The sequence below is a fragment of the Schistocerca cancellata genome, chromosome 2 (genome assembly GCF_023864275.1).
Source record: "Schistocerca cancellata isolate TAMUIC-IGC-003103 chromosome 2, iqSchCanc2.1, whole genome shotgun sequence".
In the NCBI taxonomy this organism is placed as follows: domain Eukaryota; kingdom Metazoa; phylum Arthropoda; class Insecta; order Orthoptera; family Acrididae; genus Schistocerca; species Schistocerca cancellata.
The window spans coordinates 455,908,380-455,931,909 of record NC_064627.1 but is presented as its reverse complement, the minus strand read 5'-3'; the positions used below and the strand labels follow the sequence as shown (position 1 = coordinate 455,931,909).

The window sequence follows — 23,530 nt, the reverse complement described above, 5'->3', positions numbered from 1 at the left end:
TTGTTTGCATATGTCATTACAATCAAAATTCATTTTATTGCTGTCGATACATCATATTTTAATACTGCTTCAACTAATACGTATGGAGTATAAAATAGGAAACGCCACTTCTTTTGTCAGTCAGCCAAGTACACTGCTGTAGGTAAATAATATTATTGTTGTGTGAATAACTATTCTGTGGTGGCTGCGAATTACTGCATGAAAGGAAGGAAGGAATATCATCTTCTGACATTGTGTTTCCCTGTATTTTCTATTATTTTTTGTAAATATCACGCTAACGCAAAATATTTAATATTATGTGCTCTCCTTTTTCAATAAATAAATCAGTAGAATAAATGTTTGTGACATTTGTGCAATGATTTCGGCGCTAAACTTATCACATTTAGTATTGAAACGTCTGACTGGTGCTTTGTGACTGATGCAAAAAGTGGAAAGAAATTTACGTTTCGCGTAAATCTTAGCTGCATTATATTTGCTTTGTGTAAATGTTTATTTCGACGCTTCGTGCTTCTCTAGCTGTCTTAGTGTAAAGTGCTTATAGTTGCTATTATAGCAGATTAAGAGGGGTGAATGGCAAAAATCCCCGTTATTGCTGTGACAGGACTTTCTTGGAAACACACGCATACATAATAAATGTGTGGAAGACGCATCCATATGAAATTCGTATCTGTGAATGAATTATGATTCCCTGCGATGAATTCTCTGGTAGTTATTCAGCTCATTTTTTGACTGGGATACAAGCAACATTTATGGTGCATACATTACGAAAAGACATCGCTGTAATGTATGGCAGGGAAGTCGTTGAAGTATTAGATGGAAGATGGTCCACAGCGACGTGCTGAGATCAGCACATTACTGGCGTCTAGCCGTAGAAAGCGTGAAACTGGTACAGGGCTGGGGAACGCACTGCAAAACCGTGGTGGGTTCTGGTAGGAACGACACCGGAGCGTGAAGCCAGGCCACCAGTGTGGGCGACTGTGTCCTGGAGAACCATGTCGGCCAGTTTCTCGCCAGTCATTACGATGGCGGCCGTTGGGTTGCTGTTGGGAACCACAGGGAAAACAGACGCGTCAGCTACGCGCAATGCTCGTATGCCACGCACCCTCAGTCGCTCGTCCACGACAGCCATTGGGTCGTGCGGCGGGCCCATCTTGCAGGTCCCGGCCTGGTGGTGCTCGGGACCGGTGGCCGTTCGCACCACACACCGCCAGTACTCGTCCGAATCGAAGGGGACCTTCTCACATCCCTTCGAAGGCTTGCTGTCCAGACGGAAGCCGAGCTTCTTCAGTGGCGGAGTCTTAGCCATGCGCTGTACGAGGCGGATGCCGTCGATCAGCACGTCCATGTCGCGTTTCTCGCGAAGGTAGTTGGGCTGCAGCTCTGGCGGCTGCAGGGGGTCTGCGCTCGTTAGGCGCACGTGCCCGCGGCTCCGCGGGAACAGGTTGGTGGGTCGCGCCCTCACGACGCGCGGACCGCACTTGCCCGAGTCGCCCGCCTCGCACTCGCCGTCCGCTCCCGTCTTCGAGCAGCGGCAGTTGTAGCCGTCAAAGAAGACTTGCACGTCCGGCACGCCGTTGGACGCGTACTTGCTCAAGAAGAAGCCGGTCACCTGCGTCAGGCCAGTGCTCGCCAGCGTCCCGTTGCGGTACCGCAAGAAGTCCTGGACGCTCTTGTTGGAGAGGCATCTCGTGAAGGGCTCGTCTGTGAGGAAGGGCACTGCGACCGACACTTGATTGTGCAGGTTCCTCCCGACGCCGGGCAGATCCAGAACCACCGGGACACCAAACTGGCGAAGGTGCTCCTTGGGCCCAACACCAGACAACAGGAGGAGGTGCGGAGATCCGATAGCGCCAGCAGACAGGATGACCTCCCTGAGCGCCCTCGCCTCCTTCAGCTGACCGGCGCTGTCGACGAACTGGACTCCATACGCGGTGCGTGTGGCGGGGTCGATCAGCACTTTGGTGACGTGAGCGTTGATTACGACTCGCAGACCGCTTCCCGGAGCGCGTCCCGCCGAACGCAGGAAGCAGCGGCTGGGCTCGTCCCGCAGGCCGTCCAGAATCATCATCTGGGCGCGGTTGATGCCCGTCATGTTGAATCCGTTGAGGTCGCCCCTCCGGTAGCCCATCGCTTCGCCTGCCTGTATGATCGCTTCCGTCATGGGCGGCGCGTGTGGGAAGAACTGTACCGCCATTGGACCCGAACTCCCGTGGTAGCCTGGATCCACCTCGTCGAGGTTCAAGTTGCGTTCACCTTTAAAACAAAGAGATGGAAGGTTTAACTCACATGTAACTTTTCTCAGAAACAAAATCAAGGAAAACATTCCGATGTTGAGAAGACGGTTAGGGATGGGGCTATATCTTTTATCACAGCTAATCAACTTCCGTTTTGATGGAGCAAGGAACAGTTACTAATTCAAAGTATACACATAGCAACAAGATTCGCAGACGACATAGATAACTGAACACAGGATGTATAAAATAAAGACACCTCACTGTTGTTTTTCTCTTTGGTAGAAACCACTCTCAATTACGTTTGCTTCCGCCAGGGTTATAGGTTGCTTGTAGCTTAAGGTAACAGGAGGATGAGTTGCCCAGAAGTAACTGGCAAATGTTATAATAATTCAACTTTACCAATTATCTGCTTATTAGTAGTTTAATACCCGTATTTTGTCCAGCGGACAAGATATAAGATGTTATCGTAGGAGTGGCTTTCAAAGAACCAACTGACGGCCCACCATATATCATACTGCCAAATGAATGGGTGCTTAATAACGGTGGCATCAAGTTTCGTATACGATATATCATGCTCTGTTTCGGGGATGGAAACAGTAAAACAGTTCTAAAGAAACCTTTCAGCTAGTGATACACTGGATTTGTCCACAAAGTGAATTAAAATATAGATTTCATATTTTTCAAGCCGTCGCAGAAAGTGTCTGGCTTTGACAGTCGGCTAGCAATGCTATTTGTATTACGATTTGCTATTATGTACGATTTCACGACCAGATGATCTAGCAGTTAATCTGCAATTATACTGCAGATATTATCTGTTTCCTTACAATTAAAACATACCGTATCACAGACTAATTCCTTATGTAATTCCATGCTTTATTACTATCGTTTGTTATCATCATCAATATTGTTGGCTATTAATACAGCGACGCATCTGTAAATTTTTGGTAACTTCTGCCTTACGGATCGGAAATGTATTTACACGTAGTGAAATCACCGTTTACTATATATACAACATTGACAGCTACGGACGGCCAATTTCTTTCATGTGCCACACAAAATTTCTATGAAATATAATTATAAAACCTCGACAGCAGAAACTAAAATACAGAAATTCTCAGAATAAATCACCTTTAGATCGAAGGTGTCTATCGACGGCACAAAATTAGAACAGTTTATTAAGTAATTGAAATGTCTTAGTTGTGACATCATTTACTAACAAATATAATTGTGACACAGCACACAACATATAATAATTTTCAAAAATGCCTTCCATAACATATTGCACTCTGGCAAGGCACTACAGAAACGACGATAGCTAGAGATGAATCCCTGTTTCAGATAGCGGGACTGAGGTTCCCACTTGCTATATAGGATCATGCAAAACAATCAGACCACACATGTAATGATAATGAATCAAAACAGGGCACAATAAGCTAGTTTGCGTTCTGCATCCACTGGAAGACGTGTTGAGAAACGTCTTGATAAAGTTGGGGCTGTTTTAACTGTGTCAACTAACACGGTCTAATCGCTGTGTAAACTGGGTCAAATATAATTTGTTGCCTTCTTTTAATTCTGATGGGGTATCGTCCGCTATGACGGTGAACGCATTATAGAAGTTAGGGTAGACACAAAACCATTACGTTCGTTCGTCATAATAAATGTTTTTTTAGGAGCCTTGCAACTGTGCCATCAATGATTTAAATAATAAAACACTGCACCAGCTACGTTTCTTCATGCTTTTCACGAATTTATTCCCATTATCAGCTACAACTATTTACAAAGGGATTGTAAGTGATGTATGCATGTGTGTTCTTCTGTCATGCAGTCGTCTCTTTATGGGTTTACTGCACTGAGAATATCGGGACATACAGTCAAAGACAACAAAATAAAAAAAAAATTGAAAAACGACGCACCCAAGGTATTAGCCGAATGGGACGGAAATCGAGAGAGTAATGTGTATGAACAGACCAACACATCATTACAGTTTTAGTAGAACTGAATGATTTGTACAAGAGAAAGTGCTTTGCAAATTGAACAAGTCAATAATACGACAATACAGCTTTGACCCTTTCACAAGCATTTATTATTAGGCTTGGCGTCTATTGACAGGGTTGTTGGATGTACTCCTGTGCGATATGTTGCCAAATTGTGTCCAAAGGCGCCTTAGATAGTCAAAATCCCGAGGTGGTTGGGGGCTCCTGCTCATAATGCTCCAAACGTTCTCAACTGGCGAGAGATGCGGTGACCTTGCTGGCCAAGGGAGGATTTGATAAACACGAAGTCAAGAGATATAAACTCTCGCCGTGGGCGGACGGGTTTTATCTTGCTAAAAATGTAAGCCCAGGATGCTTTGCCATGAAGGGCAACAAAACGGGGCGTAGAATGTCGTCGACTTACCGCTATGCTGTAAGGGGGCCGCGTATAACAACCAAAGGGGTCTTCCTATGAAATGAAATGGCATTCCACTTCTGGATGTCAGACTGTTCACCAGGCGACAGTCAGGAGCGTTTCCAGACATTTCTTCGGCCTGAAATCTCATTCACTGGAGTAGAGGTGTCTTCGGTGATGAGTTACACTTCGAATTTATCCCCGATGACGAGGGATGACGCGTCTATCGTCCACTATACGGCGCGACAACCAGAAGTGATGGTCTTGGGTGTCATTTCTGTTCATAGCAGGATCCCTTGGTTGTTACCCGCGACACCATTACAGCACAACGATACGTCGGCGATATTCTACTCCCCGATTTGTTGTCTTTGATGGCAAGCCATCCTGAGTTTACACTTCACCAAGATAACGGCCGCCTGAACACGGCGAGAGTTTATGCTGCTTGTCTTCCTGTTTATCAAACCCTACCTTGGCCAGCAAGATCGCCATATCTCTCCTACTGAGAACTTTTGAAGCATTATGGGCAGAGTCTTCCGATCACCTTAGGATTTTGACGATCTAAAGCGCCAATTGGACAGAATTTGGCATGACATCCCTCAGGACGACATCAAACAACTCTATCAATCAATGCCGAGCCCAATAAATGTTTGGATAGGGGCCAGAGGTGTACCAACACTTTATTGACTTGTTCAAATTGGGAAAATCTTTCTCTTGAGTAAATTAACCTATTTTTTTTTAACTGTACTCATTTGTTGGTCTGCACATGTACATCACATCTACCAGTTTACGTCCCATTTGGATAATTCATTCATGTATTCATTTGTTGGTCTGCACATGTACATCACATCTACCAGTTTACGTCCCATTTGGATAATTCATTCATGGTGCGTCCTTTTTTTGTCTTAGAGTGTATAAATCCTGTAATTCTTTATACGCTAATGGTAGAGAATAATAACTTTTATGTGCATACTTACAGATTCTGTGGCTCATTCATTATGTAGAAATTCATTTACACACACGTAAATCATCATTGACGCTGTTTGTTTATGTAAAAACAATATATGGTACAAAGATATTACGAGAATATGGTTTCCCAGAATATCAGTCTACGTCTACGTCTACATCTACGTGAACACTATGTTATTCACAATAAAGTGCCTGGCAGAGGGTTCAATGAACCACCTTCAAGCTGTCTCTCCGCCGTTCCACTCTCGAACGGCACGTGGGAAAAACGAGCACTTAAATTTTTCTGTGCGATCCCTGATTTCTCTAATTTTATTGTGATGATCATTTCTCCCTATGTAGGTGGGTGCCAACAGAATGTTTTCGCAACCGGAGGAGAAAACCGGAAATTGAAATTTCATGAGAAGATCCCGTCACAACGAAAAACGCCTTTGTTTTAATGATTGCTACTCCAATTCACGTCATGTCTGTGGCACTATCTCTACAATTTCGCGATAATACAAAACGAGCTGCTCTTCTTTGTACTTTTACGATGACATCCGTCAGTCACACCTGATGTGGTTTCCCACATCGCACTGCAGTACTTCAAAACATGGTTGACGAGCGTGGTGTAAGCAGTCTCTTTAGTAGACCTGTTGTATCTTCTAAGTGTTCTGCCAATTAATAGCAGTCTCTGGTTTTCTCTACCAATAACATTCCAGTTTAGGGTATTTGAACTGTAATCCCTAAGTATTTAGTTGAATTTACAGCCTTCATATTTGTGTGACTTATCGTGTAATCGAAATTTAGTGTATTTCTTTTAGTACTCATGTGAATAACTTCAAAGCTTTCTTCATTCAGAGTCAATCGCCACTTTTCGTACCATACAGAGATCTTATCTACATCTTTTTAAATTCATGTTGGTCATCTGATGACTTTATAAGACGGTAAATGAAAGCATCATCTGCAAACAATCTAAGACGGCTACTGAGATTGCTTCCTATGTCGTTAATATAGATCGGGAACAATAGAGGGCCTGTAACACTTCGTTGAGGGTGTTCCATTTTTCATGGCTACGTCTCATGGGTTATCTCATTATCATCAGTATCTACTTATATTATCGATTACGATTTGTATTCTATTTTATATATTTTGGCAGCATGTCAAATAGTCATGAAAAAATCTGTGGGTATACTTTTCTATGTAATTTTACTTACATTATCCGTCCTGTTGTGCGGGTATCTCCCCTTCTTTCGTTATTACGTATGCTGTTCTCCATTTACATATCGCACACTCACCATTTCTTCTCTTCAAACTTATTTAAAGCAAAAAGAGATTTGAGCAAACATTTTCATCTCCGTACTCATTGACAACCGCTATTTTCTTGCCGCTCACTCGTCATCGTTTTGCTACTGTTCAGTGAAGTGCTAGTGTCTGTTTACTATGTTTAATGTGAGGAAGAGTCTTTGTGCAACTGAATGAAAAGGTTGGGCTTTGCATAAGGCAAAGATCTTAAAGCAACCTAAATTCAATTTGCAGACAAGTATAAATCGAGCAAGGTGATCCTAAGATAACCATAGTAAATCCATAAATATGTTCATTTCTTCACACCTTCCTCGCAATATTTGCACCAAAATAGTATGAAACAGAATGTAGACGGGTAAGTGATAATTTAAGTAGTCAGTGGAATTAGTGATAAAAGTTATAAGTGACAGCTCGATGTAAAAGATGTAATCTACGAAAAATGGATCACTTTTGACCGTACCCCAACTGTTTGGCGTGCTGTACTGTCATAATATCTTTGTCACAAATTTTTATATCGCGCAAACAAACAGTGGCAGTGGCGCTTTACGTGTGGTTGAATTTCTATACGATGAAGGAAGCACAAAAAGTGAAGGTAAAGACACGAAATTAGCAGCAGCATCGAAGACGAAATGAATGTGCATAAACAGCAGTAATAGATTTGTTATATCCTTCGAACTGTGTTCTTCTGCTGCACCCACGTCCATCTCCGGTAGGGAATCACTACCCACATCTAACCATCCTAGACATACCGTTGTAAGGGAAACGAAAATTTATTCGGATGGGGTTGGAATCCGATAGTAGAAAGAGAATTGGAAAGAAAAATAGGACGACAAGAACAGAGGTAACGAAGAGATGGGAAGTCGCCTGGAAGAATTTTGCACAGGGCACAGTTTAACAAGCCACTTGCGTTAAGAAGCATGAAAAATGGCTGTATACGTGAAAGAAACCTAGAGTCATCTGAAGACGAGACAAAGATTTGCAAAGGAGATCTCCAGGGTCTGATGTGGGCTCTAACGACGCTTTACTGGTTGTAACTTATAAACTGCAAACCGAAACTGCATAAATCGTAAAACTGTAGGAAGTTGAGAGTGTGTGACCTGGACAACTAAAAGTAGCCAGAGAGCTTAAAAGGAGCGTTACGCACAGACTAACTGAAATAATTAAAAGGAATACGACAGAAGATAGTTGCCTAGCTTTGAGAGGTGAAATAGTGAAGATAGCAGAGGAAAAACAAGGTGAAACGATAAACCTCACTAGAAATCTTTGGATAACACATGAGATATTGAATTCCACTGACGAAAAGAGAAAATATAAAAATGCAACAAATGAAGCAGAGCAGAGGGAATTCAGTAGACTATATAACTGAGATTGACAGAAAATACAAAACAGAAAGCAGTAATGGCTAGAGGGCAAATGGAGACTTGTAGGAGTCTGCAAGACTGGGGAAAAGATAGATACCAACTACAAGAAATTTGATGACTTAGGGGAAACGAGAAGCTGGTGTCTATGAGTACAAGAGGTAATAAGCAAAGAAGAGAAGGCTGTAAGACAGCGGGATATATAGAACAGTTATATGGTGGGAACGGATGGAAACTATACAGGGTGAGTCACCTAACATTACCGTTGGATATATTTCGTAAACCACATCAAATACTGAAGAATCGATTACACAGACCGAACGTGAGGAGAGGGGCTAGTGTAATTGGTTAATACAAACCATAAAAAAATGCACGGAAGTATGTTTTTTAACACAAACTTACGTCTTTTTAAATGGAACCCCGTTAGTTTTGTTAGCACATCTGAACATATAAACAAATACGTAATCAGTGCCGTTTGTTGCATTGTAAAATGTTAATTACATCCGGAGATATTGTAACCTAAGGTTGACGCTTGAGTACCACTCCTCCGCTGTTCGATCGTGTGAATCGGAGAGCACTGCAACATACATCGCGTTTCTACAGAATGATCTGCCAACGTTGCTCGAAAATGTCCCACTGGAAACGCGTCGACGTATGTGGTATCAGCATGATGGTGCACCTGCACATTCCGCAATTAACACTAGGCTGACTCTTAGGATGTTCGACGGGCGTTTCATAGAACGTGGAGGACGCATAAATTGGCCAGTCCGTTCTCCTGATCTTACACCTCTGGACTTCATTCTGTGGGGTACGTTAAAGGAGAATGTGTACCGTGATGTGCCTACAACCCCAGAGGATATGAAACAACGTATTGTGGCAGCCTGCGACGACATTACACCAGATGTACTGCGGCGTGTACGACATTCATTACGCCAGAGATTGCAATTGTGTGCAGCAAATGATGGCCACCACATTGAACATCTATTGGCCTGACATGTCGGGACACACTCTATTCCACTCCGTAATTGAAAACGGAAACCACGTGTGTACGTGTACCTCACCCCTCATGGTAATTTACATGTGCGTCAGTGAAGAAGACCAATAAAAAGGTGTTAGCATGTGGAAGTAATGTGCTGTTCCAGTCTCTTCTGTACCTAAGGTCCATCACCGTTCCTTTTGGATCCCTACGTAATTCGGTGCTCTCCGATACACACGATCGAACAGCGGAGGAGTGGTACTCAAGTGTCAACTTTAGGTTACAATATCTCTGGATGTAATTAACATTTTACAATGCTACAAACGGCACTGATTACGTATTTGCTTATACGTTCAGATGTGCTAACAAAACTAACGGGGTTCCATTTAAAAAAAAACAACTTAGGTTTGTGTTAAAAAACATACTTCCGTGCAATGTTTTATGGTTTGTATTAACCAGTTACATTAGCCCCTCTCCTCACGTTCGGTCTGTGGAATCGATTCGTCAGTATTTGATGTGGTTTACGAAATATATCCAGTGGTAACGTTAGGTGACTCACCCTGTATAAAAATGAGACAGAAGATATGATACCATGTGAAGAATTTGATGGACCACTAAAAGATCTAATTCAAAGCAAGGCACTTAGAGTAGACAACATTTCTTCAGAATTATTGAGATTCTTTGGAAAACTGCAGATGAAAATAATTATTCTTCATGGTACGCAAGAAAATCAGAGAGGAAAATGTAACAATCCTAATTTCAAAGAAGACAGTTGCTGACAAGTGTGAATATTATCGAACTATCAGTTTAGTAAGTCATGATTGCAAAATACTTACACGAATTATTTACAGAATAATGGAAAGACTAGCAGGGGTCGATCTCGGGGTTAAGGAGAAATGTATAAATCCAGGAACTCGCGAGTATCCAGACTGTAAATATTGCGGAAATGAAAGGTGCTATTGATGTGCAGTTCTCACAGAATTTGATAGTCAGGGGCTCGTATTGTTAACCAATCAGCAGATTGTAATAATGCTTAGAAAGTATTTTTGGTGCAAACATACATTTTTAAATGTAACTGTGCCTATTGACATTAACAGACTGAATGTAGGGAAAATTAGAATGTTAATGGTGTTCGTTACAGTAGACTAGTTCGAGTCTGTTACGAATGGTTCAAATGGCTCTGAGCACTATGGGACTTAACATCTATGGTCATCAGTCCCCTAGAACTTAGAACTACTTAAACCTAACTAACCTAAGGACAGCACACAACACCCAGCCATCACGAGGCAGAGAAAATCCCTGACCCCGCCGGGAATCGAACCCGGGAACCCGGGCGTGGGAAACGACAACGCTACCGCACGACCACGAGATGCGGGCAGTCTGTTACGAGGTATGGTACTTTGAAGAGTTTCCACACAGGTACTTGTTTGTGCCATTCAACCTGTATAGTTGCTATGTACAATGTTGTTATGTTTGTTATGTTTTCTTACGTGTGCATCTGTATTCTTTGAGCGAATTGCTAATTAGTTAGTGTGTGACAATTCAAGCATTAGGTCGTGAGCCGACGATGGGATTTGCCAATGCAGGAAAAGTTGACATGGTCATGGTATATGCAGTTTGTAGGAAGAATGTAGTTTATTGTAAGGTGTAAACGTCAAGATATCGCAATAGACGTCTACCATTCGGCAAATATTTATCAACCTCTTCAAACAGTTACATGAAAGTGACCGTGTAACGCCTAGACAAAGTAACAGAAGGAAACAAGAGACGACAAAAGAAGGGGAAGTTGATATTCTTGCTGCTGTTGCAGTTGATCCACGCGTTAGGTCCCGGGCAATCGCACGAGGAAGTGGTGTGAGTCCACCAACTGTCCTGTGTAATCTTCATCAACACAGGTTGCAGTATCACATCTCTCTCGATTAAGAGCTGCGTGGAAACGATTATGAAAATCGTGCTAACTTAGTACATGGGCATTAAGACAAGATACTCCAGAGTCATCATGCGTTATGTTTAATGATGAAGCCACGTTTGACAGTCATGACCAGGTAAACCGTAGACATATGCACTATTGGTCTGTTGAAAATCTCCTTTGGCGTCGTCAGATGGATCGTCAGTGTCCACTGTGTGTAAAAGTGCGGTGTGGGATAGTGAACCATCAGCTCGTAGTCCCGTTTCTCATAGAGGGAACAATGAACGGGCACAAGTATCGCAGCCTTCTAACAGATACTAGAAAATGTTCCTCTGCGGACAAGGAGGAACCTGTGGTACGAATATTATTGCTGTCCAACCGACAGTGCACGAAGTGTTGCAGGACGTTCCCCGGGTTTGACGCCTGTAGAATTTTTACTGTGGGAAAAGCTAAAAGACGCTGCCTGGAGGGACGTACCATCTATACCCGATGACATTGTACGATGTATAACTGCAGCCTGCTTGGAAATCTCCGCTAAGATGTTAAAATGTGTGCTGCAGCCGTTCCATACCAAACGGAAGCTTGTGTTGCCGCTGCTGGGGGTTATTTTGAACACAACCTGTGATGGCAACTGTATAGTTACTGGTCAGAATCCACATAACTGGACTATGGACTTGTTATTCTTTAGTGCGTGTTACCAGAGGTAGTGTACAAGTGTCGCTATGGGAACTTTCCTAAATACGATATCTCGTGAACGACTCGTACTAGAGTCCTGCAAGGAACACCAGTATCATCCTAATTTACCCTACATTTAGTCTGTTAGTGTCAATAGGCATTTTTACATTTAAAGAAGCGTAAGTTTGCACAAAAATACACTTTTTAGGTATTATTAAAACCTGCTGGTTGATAACAATACGAGCCCCTGACTACCAAAGCATTCTATAAAAACAGCCGCAATATTTCCGGTGGAAACTGAACCAAGTCAACATGCGTTTACAGAATTTGTGGATTTGGAGAACGTGTTTGAACATTTTGACTCGACTATATTCTTTCAGATTCAGCTAGTTGTTGGCAAAATTGCAGGGCACGAAAGTTTTTCTACATCTTCTACGGAAAGCAGTCTACAGTTAAAAGTCTTGGAACACGAAAGGAAAGCAGTAGTTGAGGCGGAAGTGAGGCAAGTTGAAACTTGAACTGAATGTTATTCAAGCTGTTCATTGCGCATACTGTGAGGGAAATCAAAAAGAAATTTGGAACCTGAATTGTATTTGAAAAAGAAGAAAAGTGAAGGTTTGCAGATGACATTGTAATTCTGTCAAAGACTGCAATCGACTTGGTAGATGAGCTGAACGGAATGGATAATGCCTTGAAAAGAGCTTGTAAGATGAAAATGAACAAAAGTAACTCAAGGACAATGGAATGTTGTCGAATTAAACGAGCGATGCAGAGTTAATTAGGTTAGAAAATGAGACAGTGAAGCAGTAGGTAAGTTTACAGCTGGTCGAAATTGAGAGGATATCAAACGGAAAATTTCAGTAGGTACAGGTAGAAAACCGTTTCTGAAAAAGGGAAATATTTAAACATGCACTACAAATATAGTTATTAAAAGGAATTTTCTGAGAATAATTGTGTTGAGAGCAGCTTCTGTGAAAGTGAAACGTGGTCTGTAAGCACCACAGACACAGAATAATAGCTTTTGAAATGTGGTTCTACAGAAGAAAGCTGGAAATGAGAAGGGCAGACGGATAACTAATGAAGATGTACTGAATTGATTAGGAGAACAAAGAAATTTATAGCACACCTTGACTAAAGGAAGGGATCCCTTGATAGGACACATCCTGTGGTACGAAGGAATTGTAAGTGTGGCAATGGAGGGTAGTGTTGGGGTAATAACTGTAGAAGCAGATCAACGTTTGAACACAGAAAGAAAGTTTGAGTGAGTATGGGTTGCAGGGTTGCAAAGATGAGGAGTGTTGCATTACACGGTAGCGCTGAGAGCTGCTCCCGTTTGAGAACAACAACAACCGCAGCAGCAGGAGCAGCAGTCTGCGTGACTCACTCTTGATGAAGTAGGGCAGCACCTCGTTGTAGGACCAGCCCGGGATGCCGGCGGCGGCCCAGGCGTCGTAGAGCAGCGGGTGTCCCCTGGTGTACATCATGCCGTTCATGGAGGAGGTGCCGCCCAGCATGCGGCCGCGCGGCCACCGGCACACGCCGCCCTGGCTCAGGCACGCGTTCTGCTGCACCGCCTGGAACAGCGGCAGCCGAGAGGCCTGCAGGGCGCTACCGAGCTCAGGTCGACGCAAGTGTGCTGGTTCAAATGGCTCCGAGCACTATGAGACTTAAGGGGCTCCGGAACGCCCTATACTTGCAATGTTAAAATAACGCTTATAAATTACATCTTTCCTCACAAAGTATTTGAGGTAGCAAGTTGAACTTTTTACAGATTATTTATTGGAATATGGGCTACAACTTAACACAGGGATTTTACAAAATTTTAGTTCAGTTATTAAAGATAATTTTTTTCAATTGTAATGAAAATTCACAACATTTTATTGCAATTTTTTATTTATATATTAAAAAATATACAGTTTTTTGGAAAAAGGCTGTGTTAAATTATGCAGAAGGTACTGTGTAACATTTACTGAAAGTTTGAAACAAATATGTTTGGAAGATCCTTAGAAAACATGTAATTAGTATGAGAAAATAAAAGTTTTGGAAATCGAGCGACAAAGATTGGATTAACTTTTTAGTGCATTCCAGGTCCATAGGATGGATTATCTTCATCCTCTGCAAACTGCTCCTCCAGCTTCCTCTTGTTCCTCCTCCTGTTTACTCTTGCTTGTATTTCTAGACTCTTTACAGCCCTGTCTGCAGCCCGAAGGCGTTCCTTGTCTAAAGCAAGCATCGCTCGTACCATGTTAGAACCTATCTTCATTCCCATATTTCTAAATACCTTGTACCTTACAATGTTTCCATCATTGAAAGTCGCAACAGCAACTTTACTTTTACTCATTATTATACTTCAACAAAACAGAGACTCAAGAAACAGAATTAATTACGAATATTTTCGAGATAACGACAGAGTAAATAGACATGAAACAATCGACAATCACACCAGCGATATATATTGAACCATCACAGGTTAGCCACAACACATACTTTATCTCACATCACTAAAATGTACCTGATGAACACGGACGTTAATAATAACACCATTTGACAGCAGTTTAACAGCGCCACAGTGGGTCACGCCCATGTAGAACACATTTCAAAAACAATTTAAAAATAGTTCTAGTCTTCGGAATTGAATAAATTATATATCTAGTAAAAGGTAATAGTCTGCAGATTCAGAAAACGCAAAAAAAGTAAAAATTGAACTTTTCATGATTTTCAGCCTTTCCGGAGCCCCTTAACATCTGAGGTCATCAGTCCCCTAGAACTTAGAAATACTTAAACCTAACTAACCTAAGAACATCACACACATCCATGTCCGAGGCAGGACTCGAACCTGCGACCGTAACAGCAGCGCGGATCCGGACTGAAGCGCCTAGAACCGCTCGGCCACAGCGGGCGGCGCTAGTGTGCGCCTGTTAAGTACTGCGTCGGGACAAACTAGGATGACTGGACAAAATATTAGTTTCCCCATTAAAAGAACACTTTGCTCGATTACTTGTTGAGTTAGCATTGGTTTAAAACTGTACCCTCCACCGAATAGGAGCTATGACGGCGAAGTAAAGTGATGTTTTGTTCCAGTCGTTTACGAGGAATTAGCGTAAATATGATGGGTCGACATGAAGACGTAACATTATGGTAGAAATGAGCTATCGTGTTCGGATGTTTCCAGTTAAAAGGCCGCAAGTCCCTCGATGTGTTTGTGTATCAACCCGGACTGCCCAATGTGACTACAGGAGATGTTTACACCTCGCGGCCATCTACGTAACGCAGCATAAAGACAATACGTCAGGCTATCGCTGACGTAAGGCCAATAACGTATAACAGAGTGATTAACAACTGGAGCCATCGTGTGTGTTAGTGTGTTCAACGCCGTGGTGGACATTTGAGTGACATTTTGTTCAGAACCTAACCACACATGTGTTGAGTGCTTTATTTTATTTTTTTTCCTTTTCCTGCCTGGTTCAGCAAGAGTAATCCAATTTCCAAATAAAGAGGCAGTTTCTGTTGTAGTTAATTATTTAAAAACTGGTGCGTGTCGCTCTAGTGGCGCATCTTCAGAATTTCTACGTATTAAGTGTAACGTATGTATTACATGATGTTGTGACCATGAGATAATCCACCCTCAGCTAAGTAGCAACAGACTTAAAATTTATAACAGTGCAAACTTCATTAGTCAAAAGTGATAACTGAATGGAGCGTAAGCGCAGTCGTCGAATATGCAATCGGATGGAATGAAACGTAAGTAATTTTTTATAAAAATTCCTTGTAAATCAGTTTACTGGAACGGATTTTCTTTATCTACGGGCACGAAGAACCTAACTGGGAGTTATTAGACAGTCACACTTATCAAATCATGGAGAGAACCGATGTTTGGATAGGCTTGCGGTTAACATGCGTGCAGCACAGTAGTAATCAATAACTGCGCTATCCAGCATATTGGCTGCGAAAGCGAGCGGCGTACCGATCTAACGTGAATGAACAAGTGATTGAACTGCCAAGCGATGGTGCTACTTGTGCTCGGTATGTGACCATCGTTTACTTAGTGAAGGGTAATTAAGACAGTGGTACTTTAAAAGTAGTTCAGACAAATACGAAGTTGAAAATCAAAAGAGTAAACTCAAGGTCATAGAAGCGGGTGACATACAGCAATCCTGATGGTGGTTTCTTAGCCGTAGAGGAACCAGCTAGTGAAATTTTTGTAAGGCATGTAGATTTATTTTTGGCATATTGGACAGTCCGTATTGATAGACCAAGAAACAGGGCAGCTTCATTCACGGTGTGTCTATGGATACGTCCTGACACGAACAGACACGACCGCCTGGTAGCAGCTACAGCTCTCCAAGTCGACCAGTGTGCTCTTTTAAAGGAGTGGCTATTACATCTGGTGAGCTTACACCAAGAGTAAACAAGATTGGCGTGAGGTCGGTCGCTTGACGGTGCGTTCGGTGCGACCCTGTACGTTGCCGGCGCGCCGAAAGGCACGGAGGCTCGCACTAGGACGTATCGCTTCCAGCCGGGCGTGCCGCGGCAGTCCTCACAAGGGGAAGTAATGCGTCTCTCATAGCCTCTCCTTCACAAGTGGCTCTTTCCGCATTCCCGTGGTGCCAGACGTTAAGCTCGGCATTTCTCGGGTTCGCCCGAACGCTGCCTTGCGACAAAAGGGAGAGCTGCGACCCAACCCGATGCGAAAGTGAAGGGTGCGTGGCACAGGGGGAGCTGTGTTTGAGGGACCGACGACCTGTCTCTCTGTTCGCAGGGCACAGACCAGCAGGTGCTCTGCATGCCGGCGACCTCGTTTGTCGGCGTGGGATCGCGGCGCGAGTCGGCAAGGGTGCTTCGCCGCGCCCCTGGGTAACCGGGGCGTGTCCTGCCAAACCCAGGAGGTGGTGACATCGCCTGGGCCGGATTAGCTGGGTCCAGACCGCTGAATGACTGGGTGACAGGCCTACCACCTGAGTAGGAGTGGGTCCTTGGCCCAAAGGTGGAAGCTCGGGCTAGTAAGCGGCGAAGAGCGAGAGGTGCATCTGCCTCTCCGGAGTGCGGGGTGCACTTGCTGAGGAGCTTCGCGTGAAATCGTCGATGACGGAGCCACCTATGGAAACCAGTGCGCAGGCGAAGGCGCGTTGAACCCTGCAGCTCGAGAGTGCCCTTGGTCTTGGTGCGAGGCCGGTGGGTGGGCTGCGTTCTTTGTCCCTCCCCCTCCCCCCCACGCTAGAGGAGCCGGTCTGGGGGTAAGATATGGGCTCCCACCTTTTTATCACTCGCTACCTATGATGGCTGAAATCGAAACGAGAGATTCAAGTGCGCCTATACGGGCAACTACGATGTCTGCTCCCTCTCCACAGGACGAGATGGGACAGACAGAGGATGAAAAAGTTATAAAGAGACACGCGAGGATCACAATGCTCTTGGAGCAAAACATTAAAAATGGTAAAATCAATCAAGCGGCTCTGAATGTAACTAAAAATGAGCTATCAGCATGGGCTGTAGCCAATGCAAGGCTCGAAGGCCGCATCATAGAACTAGAAAAAGAGAATGATAGATTGAGGAAGCAACCCACCAAGACCTGGGCGGCTGTGGCTGCGCAAGCATCAACTAAGCTGCATACAACTAAATATACTATTGAAAGAGTTGCCAAACGGCCAGACACGGCAGTCTTTCTCAGGAGCCTGCCTGGCCAAGACACTAGTGGCAAGAAAATTCAGGAGTTACTTACTACCACAATTGATACTGTTAAAGATAAAATCAAAATTAAAAGAGTCAAACCAAGTAGGAATTCTGTAATCGTAGAAGTTGCTACTGAAAAGGATAAAGAGAAGTTATGAAGTACTCAAAAGCTAAACTCGGTGGTTAAATGTGAACCACCTAGGAAACGGAATCCATTAGTAATATTGTATGATGGACCGACAATAATGACAAATGAATGGCTATATGAGACGATCAGGACACAGAACTTTGACGAAATTGATGAACAGGAATTTAAAAATCCTGTCAAGCTAAGATTTAAAATGAGGCCTCGAGACCGTGATGTTGTACACCACGCCGCCGAGGTCTCTACGCGAATGTGGAAAAGGATTAGATCAATGGGCAGATTACATGTAGGCTTTCACGCAATAAACACAAGGGATTACATCGTGGTACCTCGTGGCCACAAATGTGGTGAAGTGGACCACATTCTGAGGCACTGCACCAGGGGGTCGGCTTGCTCCAAGTGTGGTGAGAGTGGTCACACTCGCAAATAATGTAAAGCAGCGGGAGTTAGCATTCCGTGTAAAAGTCGAAGTAAAAAATCCTGTGTTGCCACGGAACGGAATTGACCCACTTACCGGATGCTTGGACTAAGATTAATTTCTAGAATTGACTATGGCTGAGCAAGGCTCAGTAAACAGGATGTTTAAGCGTAAATCCCCGAGTAAAAGGAGGAGGGATGCGCGGATAAAGTGATAACAGCAGAGAAAGGAATCCAAACAGATCTCCCAATGGTGGACATAGGCAATCAAACAGATTTACGTGTAAAGATCACAGCTTCCCCCTCCCAAAACCGGGGAATGAGGCCGATTAAAGATCAACAGCGGCAAGAGCATCCTGTGGTGGCGGCACCGCCCGTGGCCCTTACCAAAGACGAACCGAACCAAGTAGAGCGTTAGCCACTTCAAGGAAGTATAGTCACTAGTACCAGTGCACATGCAACCGCAGCAGACACCCCCGTAATCAGGCTACCGCCTGTATTCGCGGTTAGAGTGTATCCTAATATAGAATACACTATGCAACTGGCAAGATTGGAGCAGCCGACTATCCTGACCACTGCCTTACGACATGTGGTCCGGGTGGGACATGAGAACGGTAGAAAGTTCACCTTCTCGGTAATGGAGGCTGCAGATAGGATACAATTGAAGTCAGTGAACCTTCCCACCGATTTCGGAGCCCTGCGACACTTACTCAAGAAAGTATTTGAAAGACGTGGAGAAAAATTTGACCTAGATGACATCTACACTCAGTCAGTTCTAGCCAACGGTCGTATCGCCTTTGATTGGATCAAGACTTGGCCCGACGACAGAATACATACTTACCTCCCATAGTGAGTAAATTAACTATCGGACAACTAAATGCACACAACAGCAGACTTGTGATGCAGGAGCTCCGAAGGGAGGTGGAGGAGAGGAGGCTTGACGTACTCTGCCCACAGGAGCCACACTCTCAAGCTGGGAAACTATTCTTTGCAGCCGCAACATGGCAAATAGCTAGCAGTGGGGATGCCCCCAAAGCGGCAATAGTCACAAATCAAACTCTACGAGTAACAACACTCTCACAACACTCCAATAGTCACTACAACGCCGTGGAGATACGATCTCCTGCGGGAATTATAACTATCATTAATATGTACTTTCAATATAGAGACAACATCGACCAACACCTAGATCACCTGACTAGAGTATCCACAGCGTTGCGGAGGCGAAAAATGGTCATAACAGCTGACATATATGCAAAATGCCCCTCTGGTACAGTGGCACAAGAGATGAAAATGACGGTAAATGGGAGGAAATGATTATGGCTTTACAACTTGCGGTGGCAAACAAACCTGTTAATCCTCCCACCTATACGGCGGGAGGGGGCCAAGGCAACAACCTAGTCACACCAAACACTGCCAACATAATACAAAACTGGGAAGTCAAAGAAAACGCTACAACAAGTGATCATAATCTCCTTACTTTTAGCCTAGGCGACAGAGAGTGCCACTGGGCCACGGGGTGGAAGCTGCAACTGAATTTCAGAAGAGCAGATTGGGAGAGGCTAGCGAGACAGTGCGACATTCCTCCATTGCCAGACGGTGACGCACAACAGGACCTGGACATAGACAAGAGGGCTGGTGAGTGCAGTTACCAGGGCGGTGAGAGCAGCCGTTCCAACCAGGAGGAGGGCCATGACGGCCTCCCAGTCACGATGGAGGATTTACGTCAGTCTGTCAGAAAGCTGAGGAGGCACTACCAGCGCAGTGTTGTCTGGTGGGAAAAGCAAAGATGGTTACTGCAATAGCGGGAGGCGAAAGAGAAATTTCATAAAGAACTTCAAGGAGTCAGAATACAGAGTTAGGAGAGATTTGTATCAGACCGATTAGCATTCGACCCATGGGGTGTACCCTATAAACTAGTTAGGGAAAAGATCTGCTCCCCAATGATGATATCAACGATTAGGCATAGGGACGGGATGACGAAATCCTGGCAGGAGACTACCGAGGTCCTTCTCCAGCCCCTACTGCCTGATGACGATGTGACTAATGATACCGAAGACCAGTATCAATTACGAAATGAAGATCTTGATCGACTAGTAAACGATAGGGCAGTCTACCCCTGTTCTGAAGAGGAGGTGGCTGCACACATTAAATCACTGAAGAGAGGAAAAACCCCCGGGCCAAACGACATTGTGGCGGAGGTGGTGAAGTTCCTAGGGCAATCTGGTAACTCCACTTACCCACCTTTACAATGAATGTCTTAGACAGGAATAATTCTCGAAAACTTGGAAAGTAGCCGATGTAGTGATTATTAAAAAAGGACCCGATAAAGACCCAACTGAAGCTAAGTCTTACAGACCAATTTGCTTGTTAGACATTTTTGGGAAATTATTCGAGAAATTGCTAGCTGACAGACTGAGCGCACTCCGAGTGTTGTGCGGGATGAGCGGCAGGCAGTTCGGCTTCAGGCCGGGGCAATCGGCAACCGATGTAATCGCTGTGGCGGCCGAGGTCTGTGGCTCTACCCCGTACAAGTACGTTGTTGGCATCATGGTTGACATCAGTGGCGCCTTTGACAACCTGTGGTGGCCTTCGCTCTTCTCCTGCCCGCGGGAGAAAGAGTGTCCAGGGCAGCTATATGGTTGCCTGAGGAGCTATTGTGAGGGTCGGGAGGTCTGGCTATCATCCCCTAGCGGTAAAGTTGGAAAAACCTTAACTAAGGGATGTCCCCAAGATTCCGAGTTAGGTCCCCTGTTTTGAGGTATCCACATGGAACCACTTCTAGACAGTTTGCGACAGAATGATGAAGTGCTAGAGTTGATAGCCTACGCAGATGACCTCCTCCTGCAGGTTTGCGACCGGAGCCGCGAAGACATAGAACCCAAAATAGAAAGAGCCATGGCGAAATTGCAACTATGGTGTAGTAATACTAAAATGTCAATTTCACCAACCAAATAAACATACCTATTGCTGAAAGTACAGCTAGTAAGAAATGCTACAGTGAGAATTGGGGTCTCACCAGTTCTCAGACGTCATGACACTCGCTACTTGGGTGTTATCATCGATGAAAAGTGGAACTTCGGGAAGCACATTAAATCCGTAACCCAAAGAGAATTACAAGTACTCAATAACATCATCTCCATAGGATACAAAAGATTTCACCTTCCACCCCAAATAATAAAGTTGTACCATAACAGTATACTAACTTCAATAGTGGCTTATGGATAGGGAGTCTGAGCGCACAGGCTCACAGGGGTGGTGCCTGCCGTGTCAGTGAGAAGAATACAAAGGAACATGCTGTTGAGATTTGTGGGGGCTTATAGAACTTCCCCAGGAGGTGCCCTATTAGTGATAACGGGGCTCTGTCCCCTGTATATTAAAATTCGAGAGCGAGCAGCATGGTACTAGGCTAAGAAAGGGAACAACACGAAAATAGAAAATATACTGGGAGTTCTGGTTAGGGACAAGGGAGAGATACGGAGAAGGGGTGAGGACTTATGGCAGGAATCATAGGAAATGGATGAATCTGGCAGAAGAACCTTTAGACTCTTGCCAAATGTTAAAGAAAGATTAGGCATGAAGTACTTCGAACCAACCCGGGGTCTAATTCATTTCCTCACTGGTCATGAGCCCTACCAGACATATCTATGCCGGTTTGGGAAAAGGGCTACACCTGAGTGTGACTGTGGCGCATCGGAGGGTACTCCCGACCATGTGGTTTACGAGTGCCACCCTTTCGATGATGTAGCAGTTACATTAAGACAACAACTACCAAACAATAACACATACGACCTACTAAGACACGAAGAGAGTTTTGAAACCTTGAACAACCTGGCAAATGAGGTATCACGTAAAGGTCTGACTGCATACCTGAGGGACTTTCGCGATTAGAACCAACTACTGAACGTGTCTTAGTACCCTAATCCTGTACCGCCTGTGCGTGGACAGGTCGCCACGTGCAGGGCTAGGGGGACTGGGGTACACCAACTTCACGATTATGACAGCACCGGATTTGAAGTAGGTAAGTTAGTAGTTAGTAGTTAGTAGGATTAGAAGTAGATACTAAAATAGGAACCTGCTGCGACTAGTAGTTTTCGCCTGCCCAGTGTCATGGGCACGCTCATCAGGATTAGCAAATACCGTATAACATTGTGTTAACATTAGGACCCCACTAATCATTAAGGTGGTGGGTCAATTATTATTATGTATTGCAATAAAGATTAAAAAAAACAAGACTAGAGTGTGCAGCTGAGTGGTCACTAACCGTGGTGAGGTTCCAGTCGAGGCGCGTGCGGATGGGCGTGACGGCGAAGGCGGGCACGTGCGAGATGGTGGGGTCCTCGGGCCCCGCCTCGAGCAGCAGCACCGTGGCGCCGCTCTCGGAGAGGCGCGCGGCAGCCGTGCTGCCCGCCGGCCCGCTGCCCACCACGATGAAGTCGAAGGCGCGGCCGGTCGGCAGCTGCGCCGAGTCTCGGCCCACGCGGCCGCACGCGTCCGACACGTCGCAGCGCGCCTGCAGCAGCGCCTGCAGCGCCAGCATGAACGCCGACGCGCCGCCGCCGCCGCACGCGCCCGCCAGCAGCGGCGTGTCGCCGAAGTCGCAGCTCCTGCACTGCGCCGACATCGCCGAGCGCGACCTGCACAGCGGCACGCGCTCAGGTCAGGGTCTGGCGGCGGTGGCGCGTACAAAAGGTGTAAATGGGTAGTGCATTGGAAGAGCTGTCATTTGCACTCAGGTGATTTATGCGAAAAGGTTTCCGTCGTGATTATGGCCGCACGACAGGAATGGTACTTGGAACTAAACGCAGGGTACATTCCATTTCGGAAATCGTTATTAAATTCAGTATTCCGACATCCACAGTGTCCTGAGTATGCCGAGAATACCAGATTTTAGGTATTACCCCTCACCACGGGCAACTCACTGGCCGACGGCCTTCACTTAACGACCGACAGCGGCCTCGCCCGCGTAGAGTTGTCACTGCTAGTAGACAAGCAACACTGACTGAAATAACGGTAGAAAGCCATGTGGGACGCACGACGAACGTATTAGTTAGGACAGTGCCATGAAATTCGGCGCTATTGGGCTGACGCTAGTGCCTTTGCTATCAACACAGTATCGCGTGCAGCACCTCTCCTGGGCTCGTGACCATATCGGTTAGATCCCAGACGACTGGAAAACCGTGGCCTGGTCAGATGAATCACGATTTCAGTTGGTAAGAGCTGATGGTATGGTTCGTCTGCGGTGCAGACCAGTCAAAGACATGTATCCAAATTGTTAGCAACGCACTCTCAAAATTGGCGGTGCTTCGATAATGGTGTGGGTTGTCTTTACGTGGAATGGGCTGAACCGATTATTGATTGGAAATGCTAATGTTTGGCTACCGGAGCAACGGTGGAATTTTTATGAATGACAATGCGCCATGTCACCGACCACAATTGTTCGCGACTAGTTTCAAGAGCATTACTGACAGATCGAGCCAATGATGGCCACCCAGATCGCCCGATATGAAT

General features: G+C 44.9%; 1 protein-coding gene across 1 annotated transcript in view; it reads right to left on the bottom strand.

Annotated features, from left to right (window-relative positions):
- Positions 1 to 16: 16 nt before the first annotated feature.
- The window catches only part of LOC126161952 (glucose dehydrogenase [FAD, quinone]-like), a 210,591-nt gene continuing 187,077 nt past the window's right edge, over positions 17 to 23,530 (bottom strand). The window contains exons 3-5 of the mRNA XM_049918132.1: positions 22,284 to 22,656; positions 13,172 to 13,361; positions 17 to 2,253 (exon numbers count right to left, since the gene is read on the bottom strand). Coding sequence (XP_049774089.1) covers positions 863 to 2,253; positions 13,172 to 13,361; positions 22,284 to 22,643 — 1,941 coding nt within the window. The 5' untranslated portion in view covers positions 22,644 to 22,656 and the 3' untranslated portion in view covers positions 17 to 862. The remainder of the gene's footprint in view (positions 2,254 to 13,171; positions 13,362 to 22,283; positions 22,657 to 23,530) is intronic.